The sequence below is a fragment of the Scophthalmus maximus genome, chromosome 1 (genome assembly GCF_022379125.1).
Source record: "Scophthalmus maximus strain ysfricsl-2021 chromosome 1, ASM2237912v1, whole genome shotgun sequence".
Classification (NCBI taxonomy): Eukaryota; Metazoa; Chordata; class Actinopteri; order Pleuronectiformes; family Scophthalmidae; genus Scophthalmus; species Scophthalmus maximus.
Window position 1 is genome coordinate 19272174 of NC_061515.1, and position 22969 is coordinate 19295142.

The following is a 22969-nucleotide window of genomic DNA, read 5'->3' on the forward strand; positions in this document are numbered from 1 at the left end:
AGGCGGATGCGATGGTGACGCAGCTGAAAGGGTCTACACCTGTCTCGCCGATGTAACCCTTTCTGAAAATGCAGCAGGCTTCAAAGAGAATATCCACATCGTTTTGACAGTAACGAACGGCCTCATTTTTAAAATGAAACGTACCGTGACGCACTGTCTCGTACCATGTTTCAAATTCCCTCTTACCGTCGCCACTCATTCGCTCTAGCCCATATGTTTGAGGAGGAGGATGGGGACCCACGTAGTTTAGCGTGTTTGCAGAGCTAAACCCGTGTGGAAAAAAGCCCTTGACGGCATCTTCAAACCCCAGTGCTTTTGGCATGTCAGCTAGACGCATGGTGAGGAAGCTGAGCGAATCCACATACTTGTGTTTGTAATCATCGTCTGTGAAACAAATTACTTTACTACCTTGCATGGTGAGACCAGGAAGCATGTTTAACGTTAGCATAGCTTTGATGAGTAGGTAACTGTCGAAGCCTCGGGAGTTGTGCGCGATGAAAACAGAGTTTTTGAACAGGGGCCTCCTGAAATGCAGGATGAAGCGTACGGCACAATCTTCCCCATAAGCGTTCCAAATTTTACCGTCCAGCGTTTTTGTACATACCAGAAAAGGGACGTGCACACCCTTCGCGTCTAGAAACGTCTCAAAATCGTAAAATATAAATTTCTCGCTGTACTCTGTTTCCGGTTTCAACGGCTGTATGTAACAACGGTGGGTCTCGCATTCAACAGTGCAGCCACAAATTTTACATTTTAGCTTCGAACACTCGTGCGGTTTAATTTGACCGGTCAGGGGGATGTAGTAACACCAGTTGCAATTTAGGCATTTTTTAAAGATTTCGCATTGACTGACGCGTTTCTGAACCAGGGGTCTGTCTTTTGGCTCTTTATGGTTGTTAAAACACAAAGGTGAGCGACACGTTCTATTACAGTCAGGACAGACTAAGGCACGTATGGCATGATCGGTGCAACTCGGGTGTAAACACACGCTACAATGACCCGGACATTTGTGCGTTGCCGGATTGTTATACCCCTCGTAACAATAATTACACACATTTTTACAGCCGAGAAAGGCTTTTGCGCTGATGATGCCGTAATAGTGGTTTTCATGCAGAAACATGAACAGAGTATTGTCTTTCCTAGGGCTGTCGGTTACAAATTTAGAAAGAGTGCGTTTAGCATCGGTCCTGAATAACACAACAATTTCTGTATATCACTCAGAGTTACAGCCGTGACATCGCTCATTCCCGCGCTATTTTGCATGCTTTTACCAATCGTTAGCGCTTCATTATCTGTGATGTTAGGGTTGAGCAGATGAGCTAAATTCATAGCAAAACACAGACTGTTGTGCTCATTATTGACAACATAAAGAAAACGTCTCTTCTTTTTCAAGATTTCGCTGTCTAATGTTTCTGCTAAAAGTCTTTTACCGGCACCATGAGGGTTTCTTATGATTTGCGCTACTACATGCAGATTACTGTCGACGCTGACGGTCATGTTTGATTGCACAACGCGGTCAATAAAAGAATTGAGCAAATCGCGGTCACCCTCCTCCCCTCTCAAGATGACAGAGGCGTTATGATTCGGATTATCACTTCTCAGCTCAAATTGCACCACGTCTTGTCGACCCGCCTGTTGAAAGGCTCTTTCGGCAGCAGTCTCCAACATACCCGTCACCCTACAATAATATTCGGCATAATTAAGCTCGTCTACACGCCTAACAACGTCCAGAGGCTGAATAATTTCGACGTTGTTAAATCTCTCGCGTCTAGTTGTTGTTGTTGTTGATGGCTCATGGTCAGCTGCATCAACTGCATTATGAGTAGAACAGCTGGGTTGCGCTGTTTCCTGATCATTTACAGTAGCAGAGTCTGGGGGTTGAGGATCGGGGTTTCCTGTACCTTGTTGATTCCTTAGATTATTTAAAGCATTGTTTAAATCTCCAAAGAAATCTAGAGGTTGTACATCGCCGATGTTATTAGCAATTATGGGTTCATTACTAGGATTTATCAGATTAACTGGTTGCTCATGTTGATTTGCTTCAATCTGAGCAATAGCACGGTTGATGGCTAAAAACGGGTCACACACGTCAGGTATGTTTAGGTCCATTGTATTAACAGATGCGGAAAAACAAATGTATACAACACAAAAGAATAACAAAAAAAAAAATCAATCAATCAAAACACAACACTTCTTTTTACAGCACCCTGTACAGCATTTACTCAAGTCTTGCCCGCTGCATGAATCGCAGTAAAGAGGCAGTCACTTCATACAACCTTTGGTGTTGAATAAGTGCCTCTTCGTGCCTTTGTTGATTAAGCAATCGCACCTCTTCGATCCTCTGCTGGTTCAGAAGCTCCCTCTCTGCGCTTAAAGCGCAGTTAGGACAGTAGTTTGTCCTCTGCTGTGAGCCTCCTCCTACGTAAAAAGACAGAGAGGTAAAATTAGTTTTTCATACCCTAGTTTTGTCCTCAATTACATAATTCTGTGTAGAGTTTTTTAACCATAAAATAAAGAATAAAACTATAAACTTACTCGGATCAAATCGTCGTCTGCGTCGAACCCTCGGAACTCTGCAGTCAGATGAGCCCTCGACCCCTGAGTGGTGAGTAAGATCCTCCACTTCTTGACCGCTTGTTGTCTCTCCAGAGACGGGTGTTGGTGATGAGGGGAGGGCTGGGGCAACTGAAGGTGACGGAGGGCCTACGGCTGCCTGGTCTGTCGGCTGGGGAAACACGACAACCACTGGCGCGGTGGTTTGGTCCCTCTGCTGATCCGCCTCTGTAATGATAGGCCCGTCCTGCTCCTGCTCCGGCTGCTGCTGCTGCTGCTGCTGGTTCAACCCGTACACCTCAGGGTTCTCGTCCGGGTCCGGGGATAAAAGGTTGATGGGACTGGATGTAGCCGAGTATGTCTGCGGCTGCGCTTGTACTTGCTCCAGATCTAGCTGCTGGCGGGCAAATTCGTCAATTTCCCACAACTCGGACGCTGAATCTAAAAAAGAGAAAGGGAAGACTGGTGAATGATTACGGATAAGTCCTTGTTAAAATATATAGTATAACAATATACTCACAGTCGGTGTCTACGAGGTCAAATTCGGTACCAAAGGTAATCATGTTGTGCTCTGTAGAAAAATATTTAGATTAATGTTCAGATCTCTGTAAACATCAAATATCCTAAAGAAATTGAAAGTACTCGCAAAAGGGTTTACATACCAGCGTTTTCCATAGAGGGTTCTTGGTCTTTCGATCTCTCTCTCTCTTCAGAAGATTTGGAAAGTGATAGAGATGAGTGTTTCCAAGCTCATCCTTATATCCTCCAACCTCTCTGGTCAGAGTTGTAAATGTGTGTGTGTGTGTGTTTGTGTGTGTGTGTGTGTGTGTGTGTGTGTGTGTGTGTGTGTGTGCGTGTGTGATTCCCGGGCTCGGGAAATCCTTAATGTCTATGGTCGCACCTTGAGTTTGACTGTCTTCATCCTTTATTACGTGAACGACTCTCTCTTCAAAAGATTTGGTAGGTGTTGGATATTACTATTCGCAGACTCTTTTGGTCAGAGTTGTTTCTTTGTATCAAAGAGGCAACACACAGGAAACCTCATCTGTATGCTATCCCCCTTCTTCCACTACGAGAACTACTCTCTCTTCAGAAGATTTGGAAGGTGTTGGATATTACTGTTCGCAGACTCTTATGGTCAGAGTTGTTTCTTTGTATCAAAGAGGCAACACGCAGGACACCCATCTTAATGCTATCCCCCTTCTTCCACTACGAGAACGACTCTCGCTTCAGAAGATTTGGAAGGTGTTGGATATTACTGTTCCCAGACTCTTTTGGTCAGAGTTGTTTCTTTGTATCAAAGAGGCAACACACAGGAAACCGCATCTGTATGCTATCCCCCTTCTTCCATTACGAGAATGAAACATAGAGCTGATAAGAAGCTTTGACAATTTCATGAGATAGGAAACACTAAGTTACTATAACACTTTGTTGTTTGTTGTGTAAGGAATTCGCATGAAGAGGTTAAGCAGACAGATCTTGCTGATCATCGTAGCCAACAGAGATCGCTGGTGTGTGTGTGTGTGTGTGTGTGTGTGTGTGTGTGTGTGTGTGTGATAAGAGAGAGGGTAGACTTTTCTCACTTCTCATTTCCAAAAACAATGTAGGTAAAAGCTTACAGAGTCTTGTGAAGAAGCCTGTATACCGATAATGAACACTTCATTTAGGGTTCAGCTCTGTTGAGAGCTACTCTCACAAGGTCTCAGCATAAAATCTAAACTCATTTCCAAACACTTGGTTCTATTTTGTCATATGGGCACGGCTCTAGCGTCTACTCTGTCTTCACACTTGGAGGGGGAGTGGGGGGGGGGGTTATTGGGGGGTAATTAAACTGTCAGATTGAGTTTGACGTGAGGTGGACCATTCTTCTCTCTTGCATCAAAAAAATTCTGTGCAGAAACTTTCCCCATTTGATCAGTAAACTTACTGTTGACATCTGAAACAAGCACATTGGAGGCGGGACGCCAAGGGAGCTACAGCTCAACAACAACAACACAATGAGAGCCATCATCTTCTGTGGAGTCTCTGTCCTCACAAAAACTTAAACATATAAACTTCTGCTTCTCATCCTCTCATACATGTCAATGCGTTTTCCTCTCCACGTACTTGTATACTTCCTCCTTTTCTTTATGATCCTGATCGAGTTGCTCACCGGAGCGAGAAAAAGGTGCGAGCGCTGTGTGTGAGGCATCAATACTTTGTTCTTCCCACATTTACTTTTTACAATCTGACTTCAGTTCACTGCCTAACCATCTGTCGCCTATTCCCCTTTGTCTCCAGAATGTCTGTATGCCGTACGCATCAACACAGTCTAACTCTCAGCGCATCAAAACCCGACGCTCGGTCAGGGACCTTTGATCACAGAAATAATAATGACACTTAATAAATGCAATGATGTTAACAATAATAATAATAATAATAATGACGGGTTTGGATCCTGCAGCACTTGAGTCAGAGAAACACTAGGAGAGAGAGAAAAACAGGGCGAGAGAGAGAGGGAGAGAGATGCTCATGATATACTGTAAGTTCCTCCAGTGGTCTCAGCCTATAGCAGCATAACAAAGAAATGGTTTAGTAAACACTTTACAACAACGTTTAAATTTTCTCATTTCTTGGACACAAGCTGTGTCAGGTGTATTTCCAGAGAACACTTTGTACAAAAATACAGCTTTTTGTTTTTATTTGTTGTAGAGCTAAACCAAATACATCGTTGGAATGGTCTCAGTCTGAAAGAAGAACATATGTCAGTTTGAAGCTTCTACGTGGCTCCTGCTTGGAAAATCTGACCTTTGAACCTTGATCTCAAACTGAAATCAAACACGCCAATCCGCCCACCTGTGTGTGTGTGTGTGTATGTGTGTGTGTGTGTGTCAAAGGCCACTTCAGGTGGTACATTTCAGACTACAGACAGTGTTCATTACTATAAAGTTTGTGACAGTTTAAGATATCGCTGCACCCATTGACTGTTTTTCACATACATTCAGGTGGACTTCCTGAAATTAGAAATTACATCATTCATGTTTTTCAGTTTGATTTAGTGGCTGATGATTTCTTCTACTTCTACTTCAACTCTACATGGCATCTATATTGGGCCACTGTTTGTCATTACGGTGAGTCTGTAAAAGTAGAATGGGAGGCAGAGTCTTCAGCCACCAGGCTCCTCTCCTCTGGAACCAGGGAGGCAGATGACACAGACTTAAAGCCTTCCTCTTTGGCAAAGCTTATAGTTAGAGGTGCTCAGGTGTTTACTAAACCATTTCTTTGTTATGCTGCTATAGGCCGAGACTGCTGGAGGAACTTATATCATGAGAATCTCTCTCCCTCTCTCCCATTACACTACATGTCACTAACTCTGTTTATCTCTCTCTCTCCTAGTTTATCTCTGACTCCAGAACTGCAGGATCAAAACCCAAAATCATTATTATTAGGGCCCGAGCACCGAGGTGCGCGGACCTGGGGCATTGCATGCAAATGGAAGTCGCTCGTAATCGAAGGTACATGCTCCGATCAGACCCAAACTTCTCAGGCATGATAACAGTCTCGCCCTGAACAGATTACCATGTCAATATTGGACATAGGTCATAGCGCCACCTACTGGCAACAGGAAGTAACATGTGTTTACACTTTTACGCCCTCTGTCTTATAGGTTGACCACATCAACGTCAAATTTGGTCAGCTAAGTTGTAAGAAGTTGCTGACGTGGTACTATGAAATTTGTGACCATATGTCAAACGCTGTCGCCATGGTGACGCCTTGTTCGCCATCAAATACGAATACATATTTGAGGCACTTATGAGGATTTGCATCTCACAAAACTTGGCACACATGTTCAGAGTGGTAAATTTTGATGTCCGATATGTGTATTTTGTCCAATTGTGTCAAAATGCCTCCATAGCGCCCCCTACAACACTTAAAAGTCAATTATCCCACCTTTAAATTTTACGTAGAAGAACCAAATTCGGTCGGCTCATGTATCTCTCGCCGACCTACGAAAAAGCCTCTGGGAGCACTTAGCTCCGCCCAACCGGAAGTCAGACATTTTGATTTTACCTTGGCGTAAGCGGCAAACGGAAGGCTTCGTACTTTTGCGAACTCCTCCTAGGCGGTTCATCGGATCCGCCTCAAACTTTAGCAACGCGTAGAGGAGCCCTCCCTGATCAAACAATATCAAAAGAATTAGTCCACATCGAAAGGCGTGGCCGCGGTGAAGCGTGATTCGCCACGAACAGGAAGTTGCTCCAAATCAAAGGTACATGGTCTAATCTGATCCAACCTTCTCAGGCATGATAACAGTTCTGCCCTAAACACATCTGCATGTCAATATTGGACATAAAACATAGCGCCACCTAATGGTAATAGGAAGTTTGAAATTCTTCTTTTACGTCCTCTGCCTCGCAGGTTCACTGGTGCAACCTCAAATTTGGTCAGCCTAGTTGTGAGACATGGCTGATATTGTACTGTGAAATTTTTGACCATGTGTCAAAAGCTGTTGCCATGGTGACGCCCTGTTCGCCATCAAATACGAATACATGTTTGAAGCACTTGGGATGATTTGTGTCTCACGAAACTTGGAGTCGTGAGACTCGGCAGACGCGTGGAGACCGGCTGCCGGCGCGGCTGCCGGCGCGGCTGCCGGCGCGGCTGCCGGCGTGTCCCCGACGGCGAGAGTGCGAGGGCCCGATCATCGCTGCTCGCAGCTTTAATTATTATTATTATTATTATTATTAATATAATATTTTTTTATTATAATTATTATTTATATAATAATAATAATAATAATAATAACATCATTGCATTTAAGTGTTTACTTTCGTTTACATTTCCAGCCCCGTTTTGTGCATATGCTACGTTTATAAATGAGACCCCCGGTCACAATCAGGTTTTTAAATATGCAGCCCCATTACCGAGGGAGGGATGAGGGGTATTTCAACTTTCTTTGTCATTCTGCCCATGAAACATGAAAGAACGAAATGCAGTACTAAGGTCTCAGTAATAAATAGCAACGCTAAGTACTCAAACATCCCAACAGTAACGCAAATACCGAGAGCTAGAGAAGCAATTTCATCACTTGAGATGTTTATTATCATTAGCACAATTTTTCCAGATGGTTTCCAGTAATATTTTCCACAGTCCAATGATCTGTGGTGTCAGAAGGCTTGGATGGGATTCAGACATGGACAGCGATGGTGAAATACATTTCATATCAAGCTTTTAACCAGCAGCAGCACATAAAAAGTGTGATTTTCTCATGAGTAGTTCCATCTTTTTCTACACATGAAGAAGAGTGATGTTTTGGTCTTTCTTGAGAACCCCTACTCCCAAAAAAACCTCAGACTCCAGAAAAGACAAAAACAATCACCAATGTCATAAAATAATTACAATGTAATAATAGTTGCATTGTAAACTTGTTCCTGAATGTGTGCGCCGCATTTAAAAAAAATTTTTTTATTTAGAAAGTAGTAATCATGTCTTCCATTTCAGGAATGCCTCATGTCTTTTTAAGTTTTTCCTTCATAATAGACATTCAGAGGATCTGTTAATGACTTTTCTGTATCTACCGTAATAATGAGGCATCATTATTTAAGTAACATATATCTGTTACCCATGGATGATGGGATGAAAATATTTCACAATCCTAAAATCCTGTAATTAATACATTAATCAAAAGAAATTCCTTTAGAAATAGAAGTAATGTTTCAGAATCTATTAACTTATAATTCAAAATTGTCAACTCAAAGGTGGCAACTTCTCACAAAGAAAAACCAAAGCCGCTGAAAGACACAAACAAGAACTTAAATAAGAAATTAGACGGACGTGGCCCCTGTTGTAAAAAAACTAATTTAATCCAAACAAAATGTTGATTCATTAACAAGTTTATAAAACAGTGATTTAGTTACATAAATAAATCGATCAGTGTATCAAATCTTAGTTTCAACTTCATGAGCATGTCGACAGGGTTGTACAATCCTTTACCTAACGTAATAAATAAAAGGGAGTATAATTCGCTTTTAAACATAGGAGCTACCAATAGACCTCTAAGAGACAACACAAGCTTTTTAAGCACAGAATACAGTCAAACTAAAAATGAAAAGACAATAAAAAGTTGTAACCAAAAGTCAGCTGACCTATGAAAAAGTTTTGGTAGTTCAAACTCCCATTTGGTTATTTTAAAGCATTAAGCCAAGGCAATAAAGAAGGCTCTTGTGTGACGAATTCTAAAGAGAAATTAAAACAATTTAAGAGGAGAAATAGAAAAAAGAAAAAAAGTGGAACAGTCAAAGCCTACAGTATAAAGCAACTTTCTGTAATGGTTTTTTTAGGGGCTCTGTATTTAACAGCTAGTTTCCAGGGAAGCTTTCCTAGTAATTACCTAAAAAAAAATTGCGAATCATTTCAAAAAAGGTGTTGAAATTGGGAAAGTTTTCACTACTTGACTCTCTATTTTACCCATAATTACCAGCAAATTAAATGGTTCTTCTAGGAATCTTACCAAGACGTTATCTGGAAATAAATTGGAATTTGCAGACCCTAATAAAGCGCGACAAATTAGCCAAAACGTGTGGTCATTTCTTTAAAACATAGTTGTAATTTACTGCTAGTCTTCGGTAAAATTAGTTGCAGAATACAGGACTCATTTTTCTGTCCTGAATATGTTTAGATGTCAGTAGAGGAGGCATGGACACTGCAGGAGGAGACATGAGGGCAGCTTTCTGTCAACTGGAGTGTCGCAGCAGCTGCTGGCGCCACAGTCCTCTCTCTGACCACCCTCAATACACTTCTGTATTCAGAAGAAAACACATTGAGCATGTCCGCTTCCCGTCTTCTTTGTGGCTAGTTTGCTGCAGATCTTAACATGTCTGCAGAGTAAAACTTGGCAGCATGTACTTTGTGTGTCTTCTGTTTCCACTGGCCCCTGATGCGATGCAAGGCGGACATGTTGAAGTCCTTCTGATATATTTTTTTTTCTTGTTTCAAAAACCAAAAGTACTGCAGCTTCAAGAATTGTGCCCCACATAGAATATTCTGTCATAAATTAGTTAACATATCATTTTTTTTTCAATATTCAGACGTATACTTTCATATATACAGCACATTAAAATGCTTTTGTTCTCTTTTTTTGTCTTCTTTTTTTTTGTTTTTACAGAAATCCCTGAGAATGCTGTTGACAGTTGAAAAGTTTCAACAGGGGCAAGCACTTTGACAGTTTGTTGTTGTTTGCTTAACGCAAATGGTCTGTAAATGAAGCATATTGAACGTTTGAGACAACACTGAAAAGCCAAAATAATCAGCCTGAAGAGGGCAGGAACACATCGACCCAGTTAATGAATTTTTATCATCTATTTAGATTTTTTCTATCACCTTATTGAGCAGATGGTTGAGGCTTGGGTAAAGCTGGGTCCTTAAAGGTATACTTCAGTGTGGGGTTGTATGAGTTACTTATGCATAGATAATGTTACCTTATGGAGATGGTGATCAGCAATGTCATTTTACGGAGTTAGGAAGAGAAGTGGAAGTAGCGAAAGTCTGAGTCCCACTGTTGCAGAGGGGACCGCCGAAAAACATATTTTTACCTTTAAAAAAATAAAATAATAATATCTGTTCAATTGTATGCTAAAGGATGTACTTTTACACTGCTTTAGTTTGCCGCCAGACAGCCGTTTAAGTATGCACTTTTTTTTTCAAGCTTACTTCGGCCATGTATTAGTGGGCCAACTCGCTAGCTTTGTGTGGAACAGCTGATTGGCTGAGTGATACTCTGCTGCTCTGCACTGGCGCTAGTTGGCGCAGTAATAAGGTAACATTTTAAATATGCATAAGTAACTCATACAACTCCACTTCAAAATCACTTAACTATCCCTCTAAAAAGAGGTACTTGATACTTCAGATGGAGTTGTTCCATTTGGTTTAAAGCCGTTTGTTTTCTCTTTGAGGCTGTGGATATTAACTGAGGGACATAGGAGTAGTGCAAGGTGGACAATTTGCCATTAGACAATACAGTATATACTCAGTGTAAAACTCTTACTCTCCCACTTTCATACATATAAAGGGAAACGCACAAACTTACACAAATTGACAGTTCTCAGCTTCTGCAGACATAATAGTTTATACACATCAATACCATGTGTTGCTTCAGGGTCTACAGACTTTTTCCCCCTTCATTTCCAACTTATTAATTTTTTTGAGAAAATGTACCCTTAAAGCATATTTAATATTTCAATCCTATGATTTTGGTCTGTCTGATTAGTCTTCCCACACTAAGACCTGTCTGTGCTAATGCTGACGCTTGATACAGTCTAATTATCTCCCTTCAGGAAATTGTTAATTATCATGTTAGATTAGAAAGACACTGCACATTTACTCCAAGTCACAACCTTTATGCATACGTTTCCATCCTCGTCTAAAAATGTGTCAGGTCAAAACTCTTCAAATTTCGATTTGGTCAGGGTATAACTTCTTCTTGTCATGTCCTCAACCATCCACTCTAAAGTACAATGCATATGTTTGCAAGGCTTGGGTGATATTGGGATATTTTTATTGATATATCCTACTTCTATTTCATGTGTTTGGCAATAAAATATTGAGTAATGTGAAAGATACATTTTGTGTAGTATTGATGAAAAAGGTAGTTTAAAGTTGAAATAAATTTCCTTGCAAAAAGGGATTTACAATGGCCAACAATATTTAGAGGTAGAGGTAGAAATGGTTGGCAAGTTTTTGGCTATTGTGTATTTATCTTTATCCACAGTGCTAAAACATGAAATAGGCCTAACACCCTTAATCCCAGGAAGATGTATCCAAGTAACTGGACAATGACTACTTCAAAATTAATTCATTATTAATATCGTCAACAAATCATGAAATATAAAATTTCATGGTGGCAAAATTTTGGGAGGGCGTAAGGAAATGAAAAAATATACATTACCCAAGCGTACTATTTATTTATGAGACATGTCTTCCTCTTTTAATCAATGTTAACATTTTCAATGTTTTGCATTATTAACTGCTTTGAAATACCTTTGATATATCATACCATGTTCTTTGTTATATGTATATGGGTGTGTTATCCATTTAAGCATTTTGACCTGACAAAGATAAAAAGTTTTTCTTTTCTTTTTTTCAATAAATGTTGTGGTTTGTAGTCTGTGTTCAGCAGTTACCTTTTCTCATCGATGCAGCTTTTTACACAGCCTTGCACCTTTACGTGATGTGCATATAATCACATTCCTGTAGTCCATTATCACATTAGACCCAGCAGTCCCAAATCATAGGAATAAGATATGTGAATGTTGTTTTAAGTGGATCTTCACTTCAAGTTAGAAAGGATAAAAAAGGAGTCAAGTAAAAAAGGGCAATATGGTCTTTTGATCGTCTTTCAACCAAATCTTTCTCGAACGAGCATCATCAGTTTCTTCTTGCCCTTGTATATCTGTTTCAGGTTGTCTATGAACTGAGTGAACTGGATGTGTCCGTCTTGTGCCATGAGAAACGTCTCTCTGGCTTTACTGAGGAACTCGATGAACTCGCTGTAGTGGCGTGGGCTGATGTGCGTCAGCCGAGAGTGAGTCGTGTTGATGTAGGCCCCGATAGTGGCATCCAGTAGCTGCCTGAGTGGAGCCTTGTCCAGAGACATCAGCTTCCCAGAGTTCCTTCGACTGTGTAGTGCCACCATGCCTGGTGTCGTTAATGTGCACCGCCGCAAAATGTCCGACAAGACGGTGGCACATTTCACACTCTTCACCACCAGGGGGATGACAGCTGCCAGTTCGTTTTTCCCCAGCGAATGGCTGAGTGCACATGCCCAGAGCACGTCGTTGATGGCTGGGTGTGTGTCTTGGTTGTAGCTGAGGTTCAGATGAGTCATGGCTAATGTTGCTAGTTTGTACGCTCTCATAGGATAACCACGGTGCTCCATGTAACGTGCTATTGTAAACAGCTGTGTGTAGTTCATTCCTGTAGCGGCTGCGTCTAGTACAATCTGGTAGGCTGTCTCGAAGGCAATATGATCCTTCTCACAAAGTGTCAGAGCTGACAGGGCACAGTTTTGGGGGTCCTTCATGGCACACTGCAGGGCCAGGGTGCGAGCAGAGTTGGCCAGGTTCTCCTGCTGATGGCAATCCAAATGCAGGCGGACGATGGTGCTGTTGGACATGACCGTGCTAGCCACAACACTGGTGGCTTCAGTGGGGGTGAAGAGGTTGAGCCAGCTCTGCATGATACTGTCGAGTGCAAACACACCTAGACAGAAAAGCAAACAAATCTTAGTAAAGAATCAAATTTGTATTGAAGTCTTCTACCCTGTTTAAATTTCATTATGGTATACACCAAGGTACAATTTTAGGTCGTCTACCTTTTTAATTTGACATGCTTACCATTACCATTTGGTTGTGTATTTTTCAACAAAACCCATACAACTAACAATTGTTTTTAATTAATTAATTAAACACATTTATTTATTTATTGATTAAAAAATAAACTAATTGCATTTTTTTCTTCAGACTGAAGTTTGTAATAATGAATATTTAAATGTAAATAATGGAATCAATGTAGAATCTACACAAAGGAAGTATTTAAATTCAGATACTATTGTTTAATAGCATCTTTTTAACTTTGAGCACAGATTCTCTCCTGTGAACTACAGATTTCCAATAAAACCATCAAGGTCAAAGTGACTCACTGAGGCCTCGCCGAAGTTTCCAGATATCTATCAGCTTAATATATGGACATTTCAGGGAACCATCTCCTGTATGAGCTGTAATGTGACAGGCAGTGAGTGTGTCGCACCCACTATACGGGGGTCTTGTTTCTGTCATGTTGGATGACTAATGGTTATGCTGTCACACATACACACCAATAAAAGTAGTCCCCAACAAATGCACAATTACTTTTGTTTCTACTAAACTCAAACACAGAGTACTTACTTTTTTATGAAATTATCTCTATATATGTAAGCCATATAAAGATTTAGATTTCATTGGGAACCAAAGAGCTTTTGCAGAGTGCAACAGACGTTGACGTTGGTATCGTTGACAATTAGATAATGTAACCAGCTTTTTAATTATTAATGTAAATTCTTTACTGCTTTTACAATGTTCCTTTTAGTCCCTGAGGACATTCAAATATAACTTCCACCCTGAATGCACAGGTCATATTACTAAAAATCCTTATTTTCAACCGGAACCTCTATTTGCTTGACTGATATCTAAAACAGCATCCTTTTTTGTTAACAGAAGCATCACAGATATAATTATTCAAGACTTAATCCTTTCTTTCACTGAATGGTACCAAGAAATATTTCCAGAATTCCAACAAAAGACTGTATATCCTGAAAGCAACACATGGTATTGATGTGTATAAAACTATTATGTCTGCAGAAGCTGAGAACTGTCAATTCGTGTAAGTTTGTGCGTTTCCCGTTATATGTATGAAAGTGGGAGAGTAAGAGTTTTACACTGAGTATATACTGTATTGTCTAATGGCAAAATGTCCACCTTGCACTCCTGCTATGTCCCTCAGTTAATATCCACAGCCTCAAAGAGAAAACAAACGGCTTTACACCAAATGGAACAACTCCATCTGAAGTATCGAGTACCTCTTTTTAAAGGGATAGTTAAGCGATTTTGACGTGGAGTTGTATGAGTTACTTATGCATATTTAAAATGTTACCTTATTACTGCACCAACTAGCGCCGGTGCAGAGCAGCAGAGTATCACTCAGCCAATCAGCTGTTCCACTCAAAGCTAGCGAGTTGGCCCACTAATACGTGGCCGAAGTAAGCTTGAAAAAAAAAGTGCAAACTTAAATGGCTATCTGGCGGCAAACTAAAGCAGTGTAAAAATACATCCTTAAGCATACAATTGAACGGATATTTTTTTTTTTTTTTAAGGTAAAAAATACTGGTCTTACAATGGCTTTTTACCTCCTAATTTGATTTTCATTTCTAATGAAGTGACATTAAAAGGCCTGGCCCCACTCTACATCACCAACTGGCATGCTCTCAATGAATCCATTCAAACTCTGCTCAGAGAAACAGGGACCCCTTGTCACTCCCCTACATTCACAAGAAATCCTCTGGGAGGAGGGGTTTTCCCCTCTGGACCCCGCTTCCTGTCCACTTCAGGGAAATCAGCTGCTGGATTTCAATATTCGAGTCAAAACATAAGGCCCACTTAATCACCCCCATAATCTTCCATAATTACTACTCTGCCAGTCATTCCTTCCCCCTGCTGAGGGGCTTTCGAAATCCACTTTTAGGTCTTACTGACCTGGTGTTTCTCAAAAAATCTCTCACATCTCTACAAAAGTCTAAGTTCTAAGTTATTTGTAATTGACCTATGCTGATCCACTCCCCAAAGCAAAGCTACGTACAGTAGTCCTGTCAAGCTTTGGATTTCCCTGCATATTGAAGCCAGGAGCTGTTGAAAGACACATTTTCAGAAACTCAAGAAGGTCTTGTTTTTTCTTTATATCACCTTTCCCCAAAAGTATATCAAATGGATTAGACGGTGTCTAATGTGTTTCTATCCACCTATTATGTTCCTAATTAGAACCTGGAATATCACAAAGAATGTTTTATTTATTTCAGCAAAATTGCATTCATCTCAAACAAACTCCAAATATTTAAATAACAATAGTGGATGGACGTACATTTTTGTATCTTTTTTCTGGAAATTCAGTTACAATTGGCACCAGCCAAACACGTTATCTGAGTAAACGTTACAACTCTTCATCTAAAAGCCTTCAGTCTTGTTTGAAAATATGAACAACAGAGCAAAAATCAAACTTGTTTTGCTTGTAGAATATGTTTTGCTATAGTTTGTGTTAGAACAGAATACTTGGACTAACCAGCTACACACAGCAACCAAGGAACAATGCTGCTCATTAGTCTTCTAACTGTTTCGCCAGCAGCTGAGGGTGCTGAATATCATGTGTGAAGCCATTAAGTGCATATTTAAGACATAAAAAATTCAGCTGGAGGTTTTCATTCCAAACAATAAAAATAATGTAGTAGTGTCTGCTACGAATCTGTCCCCCTAACTCAACAACAAAGAAAACGAAATGCATACATCATGCTGAATATCATGTGTGAAGCCATTAAGTGCACATTTAAGACATAAAAAATTCAGCTGGAGGTTTTCATTCCAAACAATAAAAATAATGTAGTAGTGTCTGCTACGAATCTGTCCCCCTAACTCAACAACAAAGAAAACTAAATGCATACAGTAAGTATAACTGTATAACACATAAAATACTGAAGTGCCCCAGTATGTGAGGTTTAAGAGTCAAGCGACTTCAGGGGCCGATCAGATTTTAGCTAAGGCCCCACCCCTGCTGCCACCGTTATTGCCGTAGTCTGCACATGTGCCGTGTGAGAGTTAATGGATTTTTTTGGGGGAAAAAACAAACTAACCAACTTCAGTAGCACAAGTGACGAGCCATCGCACCATTTCCCTCCTCCGCCAGTTCAAGGTAGACAGGGTCATTCTCATCACCTGTGAGAAACATGGGATTAGCTCAGAGTCTGCATGGTATGAAGAGTGTGTGTGTGTGTGTGTGTGTGCGTGCGCACACACGTTTTACCTGAAGGCCCAGCTCCAGGGAGACTTTGAGCAGTATAATATCTGGCAGGCTGTCCATGAGGGTGGCAATTTTGAAGGCATCCTGGGCCAGTTTAAAGATGTGGGATGAGGAATGGATGTTCTTCTGTATGGACTCTAACACTGTTTGGAGCTTACGAGAATCGCCTGTAAACACAAAACACAGCCAGTGATATGATATTTGATTATTGAGTTTGTGTTTCAACAGTTTGAGGTGTTGATTCAAGTCACATCCAGGAGAGGAATGTGAAAACACCTCTATACTGACAGAATTTGCTCAGATACAAGTCCCTATAGTCAATGTCAGACATTTTAGAGGACAGAAACAGAAGACAAGAAAAACACTTATTTGAGTGGAGGAGGACTTTAAATACACTGCATGCACAATTATTAGGCAAGTTGTATTTTTGAGGATTAATTTTATTATCTAACAACTACAGCGCTCTCGCTCAATCCAAATGTTAATAAAGCTCAAACATGAATATTTAAGAAAGTAAAAGTGAAGTTTTGTCTTACTTAAGAGAATATCTCGGTGTGCAGAATTATTAGGCAAATATTGGTGCACAGAATTATTAGGCAACTAAATGAAAAATTTATATTTTCCCATCTCGCTTGTTTATTTTCATCTGTTAAAGTGAAAATAATGAACAAACAACTCTAAATATACAAATAAACATTTCCCAAAAAAAAATCAGTGACTAATATAGCCACCCTTCTTTTCAATAACCGTCACAAGCCTTCCATCCATGGAGTCTGTCAATTTCTTTATCTGTTGACGATCAACTTTTCGTGCAGGAGCAACCACAGCCGCCCAGACACTGTTCAGAGAGGTGTACTGTTTTCCTTCATGGTAAATCTCCTGTTTAATAAGAGCCCACAAGTTCTCAATAGGGTTTAAGTCAGGTGAGGAAGGGGGGCATGTCATTTTCCTGTCATCTTTAAGGCCTTTACTGGCAAGCCATGCAGTGGAGTACTTTGATGCATGTGATGGAGCATTGTCCTGCACAAAAATCATGGTCTTCTTGAAAGATGCAGGCTTTTTTCTGTACCACTGTGTGGAGAAAGTATCCTCTAAAACTGGCGGTAGTTCTGTGAGTTGATTTTTAGTCCATCTTCAACCCAAAAAGGTCCAACTAGCTCATCTTTAATGATACCAGCCCATACCAGAACCCCACCTCCACCTTGCTGGCGTCTGAATTGAAGTGGAGCTTTGTGCCCATTACTGATCCAGCCACAGGCCCATCCATCTGGTCCATCAAGAGTCACTCTCATTTCATCCGCCATAAAACCTTTGAAAAATCTGTCTTCAGGTATTTCTTGGCCCAGTCTTGACGTTTCAACTTATGTGTCTTGTTCAATGGTGGTCGTTTTTCAGCCTTCCTTACCGTGGCCATGTCTCTGAGCACTGAACACCTTGTACTTCTGGGTACTCCAGGTAGGTTACAGTTCCGGAATATGCCAGCACTGGAGGACAATGGGTTCCTAGTAGCTTCACGCTTGACTCTTCGTAAATCTTTGGCAGTTAGTTTGCGTCTTTTTTTCTCTACACGTTTCTTTCGACCCTGTTGACTTTTTGCAACAAAACGTTTGATAGTTCTGTCATCATGCCCCAATATCTTTGCAATGTCAAGCGTGCTGAATCCCTCTGAAAGATTTTTACAATTGTTGACTTTTCAGAGTCAGTCAAATCTCTTTTTGGGCCTATTTTGCCTAGGGAAAAGAAGCTGCCTAATAATTATGCACACCTTGATATAGGATGTTGATCTCCTTAGGGCACACCCTCCCTTATTACACAAATACCACCTGATATGCTCAAATCCATTAAGCACTCAAGTTTATACAGGTTGGAGTTGGAATATATGCATAAAAATTATGATATGGTCAAAATACTCACTTGCCTAATAATTGTGCACGCAGTGTATATTATCAGTTTGGAAGGTGCCTGTGCTGGTGAATTATTTTGTTTCTTGGCTAAAGAAAAGACGCCCTCTCTTTAAAATGCAATATACTTCAACAGCATCAAACTCTACAGCCTCTAAAACGAGAACGAAGTTGATTCAACACATCTCAAACAGTTAAACCGAACATTGTAGTAGAAAGCATCAGTTTTAACGAGGGGTGTGCCAAAGAAAATGCAAAGTGAGTGTAGGTCATTACGACAAAAAAAGATTCTTCTTATAACAAGAGATTTGTCTATGCCATACAAACGGACATTGCCACTGACATAACAGTTCTGTTTGTTTGTACCTTTAGCAGCAGTGAGCATGGTGGACGCCAGGTCACACTGTTGGGTCTCTATGTGGCTGAGAGTGAACCAGCGTGGGTAGCGGTTGGGCACCACCGACACTATATGGTGAGGCCGGGACAGGTCACCAGACGGGGCCGTGGACTCCAGGACTGGCAATCTGAGCACAGAGAACTTAATTAGACACAGATCGAGAGACATCATCGCACAGGAGCTGATCTGTCCACTCAGAGCAGAACATTTCATAGGGGTAAAGAAGTTATGAGAGAACAAAGCTCCGGTTACAGAATCAATCAATAGTTTTCCTTTTTTGTGTCTGCACAAATAAACTCATCTGGATCTTTGCCTCAGGCCATAATAGGGAAGGTTCAAAAATTACAGCTCAGTTTCTTTTTCCTCCCAACACACTTATATCCAGCTAGAGCTGCTCTGATACAAAGAGTTTATATATATAAAGATTAACAGTCTAAAAATCCAAGGGGTCTAATTTTGGTGAGAGGAAATAAAGTTTTCAAGTGGTGGTCAGGGAGGAAACAGTGAGTATTTTTTATTCACACATTTTTATAAAACTTGTTTTCAGCAGTGTTGTATTATTTAGCACTTTGAGATTGCTTTTAGCAATGAAAAGCTCTATAAATAAAATGTAATATTATTATTATTATAAGTGAATATTCCAGCAAAAGGAGGTTTTGTCATTAAACAGTGCCCCAGATAGCTCCTGAATTTGCCTTCTTCACATCTGTATCATCTCAGCCTGGAACCATACCAATCAGCCAGACCATATTTATCTGCTCCCCCCTCCCCATTTTCCCTCTTTCAGATAGATTTCCATCCATTTATCTAAACAAGGCACATTTGATACAATGACTGAGAGGAGCACCGCCGAAGCATTACCATTGACAACCAAGATGGCTGTCGCTAATGTGATTATATTAAACAGACTCTAGAAGCAGAACAGGCGCAGCACAGCGTTTATGAATAAGAAACATGTGTTTACCATCGTGCCAACAGGATTTGGAACAAATTGCTGTTGCGTTGCTGTGATTGGTTGTAAGTCTATCTAATTGCATCCAGGGGCATTTTGGCCTGTCGCTGTTAAAAACGCCGCTGAGATGTTCCAGAGTAAACACGTCTTTTTCACTCCGTTTCAGGCCTCAGTCCAGATTACTCACCTCATGGACCTCAGTGCAATTGTGTATGCCAGTTCGACGTCATGAGGTAGTAGCGAGGTGAAGAGATACTTGGCAAAGGTGTGCATGGGCACGCTCTCTCTGTAGAGTAATTCTCCCAGACCACTGTAAGGACCAGCTGGAGGAAAAACATGGTACAAGGATCAGTTCGGTCTGTACAGAGTCAATTTGGGGTGAGATCAATGTAAAATCAACGATCACAGCACCATAGCTCACGTGACTGAACTGTGACCGTGGGTGCCAGATATTTCCCTGCATGATACCACTGATTTAACAAACGCACACCGATCTGAACAGCACAACTCGGCTGTGTATCAGAATGAATATAACTTTATCTTTAATATCACGTTTGTCAACCACCAAAAAGGAACAGAGGCTTTTGTCTGCAAACCCCACAATGTTTGGTTTACTACCATGAAAAGACAAAGAAAAGAAGCAGCAGGTGCTTCAGTCTCACTCACCCTCTAGCAGGAAAACGGCTTGCTTCTGGAAGATTTTCACCAACAAGTCGTCTAAGTCGACCTCCTGGAGCTTGGCCAATAGCTGTTCTTCGTTGCGACACACTTTCTCCTGGGCGTAGAGGCCGTCCGGCATCACCCTCTGCTGCCCCAAACCAATCAGGGCCGTCTCCACAGCCAGCGACACAAACGACTCTCCATCTTCCAGGAAATGCTGCGTCTGGAAAACAGGATGCTCCATAATCTTCCCTGGTCCTAGCGAGCCTGGGGGTGCAGCAGAGAGGGGGGCAGATCTGGATCAGAGTTGGTGAAATACATTCATTTTATCTCTTTAGTGTTTTTTCTGACACCATGGGCATTGGTAAAGAACAAAAAGAAAATATTTTATCAAATATACACCCCCATCCCCTAGTGTGAGAGATGGCTTGGGGAAGAGAATGTTCCCTTTGGGCTATGGACTGAGCAGAGCACTGATAGATCTATTGATCTATTTGTTCATTCTGGTGCTCCTTTTTTTCCCAGAGTGTGTATTCTCCTGGGGATGGTAACTGTGTGTTTTAATGGTTTGTCTTGGCAGACCTCACAGTTCATCTCAGGAGGGTTAACGCTCCCTAATAAATACGCACACAGACATGCTCTCTCTCCCTCTATCAGATATAAATAGAAAAGACTTAATTGAAAAGTCACACGGTGACTGACATGTTGTTCACCTACTTGACAAGAGAAAATAAGAGTCTATCTGACGTGACCATGCCCTTACTGGCTGCAGTGTGTTGTGATTGGTCGAGCTCAGCTCCCTGCATAATATATGCATTTTAATTGGAGTGTTGTTTTTTGGAGGATGACTGTCGGCTAATCAGCACGTCTGTGTCATCACTGCTGATTGGTGCCTGACGGGCCCTTCAGCTAGCACAGGATGACCCAGTCACTTCAGTTACTTTTACACAATACAGTGTATTATTAATGACTACATCAGTGTCCCCAACCTGTTTGGCTTGTGACTCCTTTAAAAAAAATTAAGCTCCCTGTCACATGACAGATGTCGGAGAGTAGTTAAACAATTCCTCTCTTAGTTTGTCACAGCTTCATTTCAATAACCAGTTGAGACCCAACCAGGTAGGAAAAAAACTAACTAGTGTCAATCATCTCCCAATTCCATGGTTTCAAAATACAGTTGTTTGAGATGTAGTTCAAACTAAACATTCAGAAGCGACAAGCAAAAACGAGGCACCTGTCAGATACTTTTACTTTAATATTTTTGTACATTTAACCAATTATGCTGAAGTACAATCTTGAAAGCAAGACTTTTACTTTAAACTAACCAAAAACTCTCATGCTCTGCACAGCCTTTGGCTGAACCTAAGATCCACACAAACCATCTTGGCCTCCTACCCTGTGATTTCCTTCACCATAAAGGCTTCTAATTATTTTACTTTGTATTTCAATGTTGCAATTTTTCCATGCTACATAAATAAACTTGCCTTGCCTACATAATGGGTGTGTACATGTTCCTGTGCATGTGTCAAGTCAAGCCAATTTTATTTCTATAGCGCATTTACAGACGGCTGAGCCGCACCAAAGTGCTTCACAAGAAAGTGCTTAAGTGCAATAAACAAAGAATAATACAATAGGTAAAGTAAAGCAAAAAGAAAATTTAAAAGGTAACCGGGGAACACTATGCACTGGCACTTAAAAAAAGGAGACACTAATCGAAGGCTAGTGAAAAGAGGTGGGTCTTTAAATGGGACTTAAAAATATTCAGAGACTGGGCTGCACGGATGTGCAGGGGGAGGCAGTTCCAGAGTCTGGGGGCCGCTACTGCAAAGGCTCTGTCCCCCCTGGTTTTTAGCCTGGACCTGGGCACTTCCAACAACAGTTGGTCAGCTGACCGTAGTGCTCTGGAGGGGATGTGGTGGTGGAGAAGATCAGCCAGGTACGTGGGGGCCAGACCATGGAGGGATTTGTAAACAGTCAGTAAAAGTTTAAAATCAATGCGGTAGCGGATGGGGAGGCAGTGGAGTGATGCGGGGACCGGGGTGATATGTTCGCGTTTTTTTGTGCAGGTGAGGAGTCGGGCAGCTCAGTTCTGAACCAACTGCAGGCAGCGGAGCTGTGATTGATCAATGCCGGTGTATAGAGCGTTACAGTAGTCCAGTTGAGATGTTATGAAGGCATGGATGACTCTCTCTAGATCACTCTGGGGCAGATAGGATTTGATCTTAGCTAGGGTTCTCAGGTGGAAAAAGCTTTTCCTAACTACTGCACTGACCTGCTGCTTGAGCTTGAAGGCACTGTCAGAAATCACGCCAAGATTTCTGACAGAAGGCCTGATGTTAGAGGCGAGAGGGCCCAGGGCATCGGTGGAGAAGGCCGGAGATGATTTGCCAAAAACAATGATCTCTGTCTTACTGTCATTGAGGTTGAGGAAGTTTGCACCAATCCATGCCTTGATGTCAGCCAGACAGTCAAGCAATGGATGGAGTGCAGCCTGCCCATCAACCCTTAGGGGGAGATACAGCTGGATGTCGTCAGCAAAGCAGTGGAAGGAGATGTTGTGTTTGACCAGGATTTCCCCTAGGGGTAAGATGTATAACAGAAATAGAATGGGACCTAGTATTGAGCCTTGAGGGACCCCGCAGGTGAGGGGGGCAACAGAAGAGGTGGAATCTCCAAGCTGGACAGAGAAGGTCCTGTCGGCCAGGTAGAGCTGAAAGAACTTCAGGGCTGTGCCTTTGATGCCTACGTGCTGCTCGAGTCGAGACAGCAAGATCCTGTGATCCACCGTGTAGAAGGCTGCTGTAAGATCTAAAAGCACCAGGATCACAGGGCTACCTGAGTCGGCAGCTAGGAGCAGGTCGTTAAGGACTCTCAGGAGAGCAGTCTCTGTGCTGTGGGCTGTTCTAAAGCCAGACTGGAATTTCTCATAAA

The 22969-nt window shown here is 41.4% G+C and overlaps 1 protein-coding gene across 2 annotated transcripts in view; it reads right to left on the minus strand.

Annotated features, from left to right (window-relative positions):
- Positions 1 to 8375: 8375 nt before the first annotated feature.
- The window catches only part of zswim6 (zinc finger, SWIM-type containing 6), a 55545-nt gene continuing 40951 nt past the window's right edge, over positions 8376 to 22969 (minus strand). For both annotated transcript variants that reach the window (XM_035629704.2, XM_035629703.2), the window contains 6 exons: positions 20045 to 20305; positions 19566 to 19701; positions 18396 to 18553; positions 16132 to 16295; positions 15962 to 16043; positions 8376 to 12789 (listed from right to left, as the gene is read on the minus strand). In XM_035629704.2, the coding sequence (XP_035485597.1) occupies positions 11927 to 12789; positions 15962 to 16043; positions 16132 to 16295; positions 18396 to 18553; positions 19566 to 19701; positions 20045 to 20305 (1664 nt within the window). In that variant the 3' untranslated portion in view covers positions 8376 to 11926. The remainder of the gene's footprint in view (positions 12790 to 15961; positions 16044 to 16131; positions 16296 to 18395; positions 18554 to 19565; positions 19702 to 20044; positions 20306 to 22969) is intronic.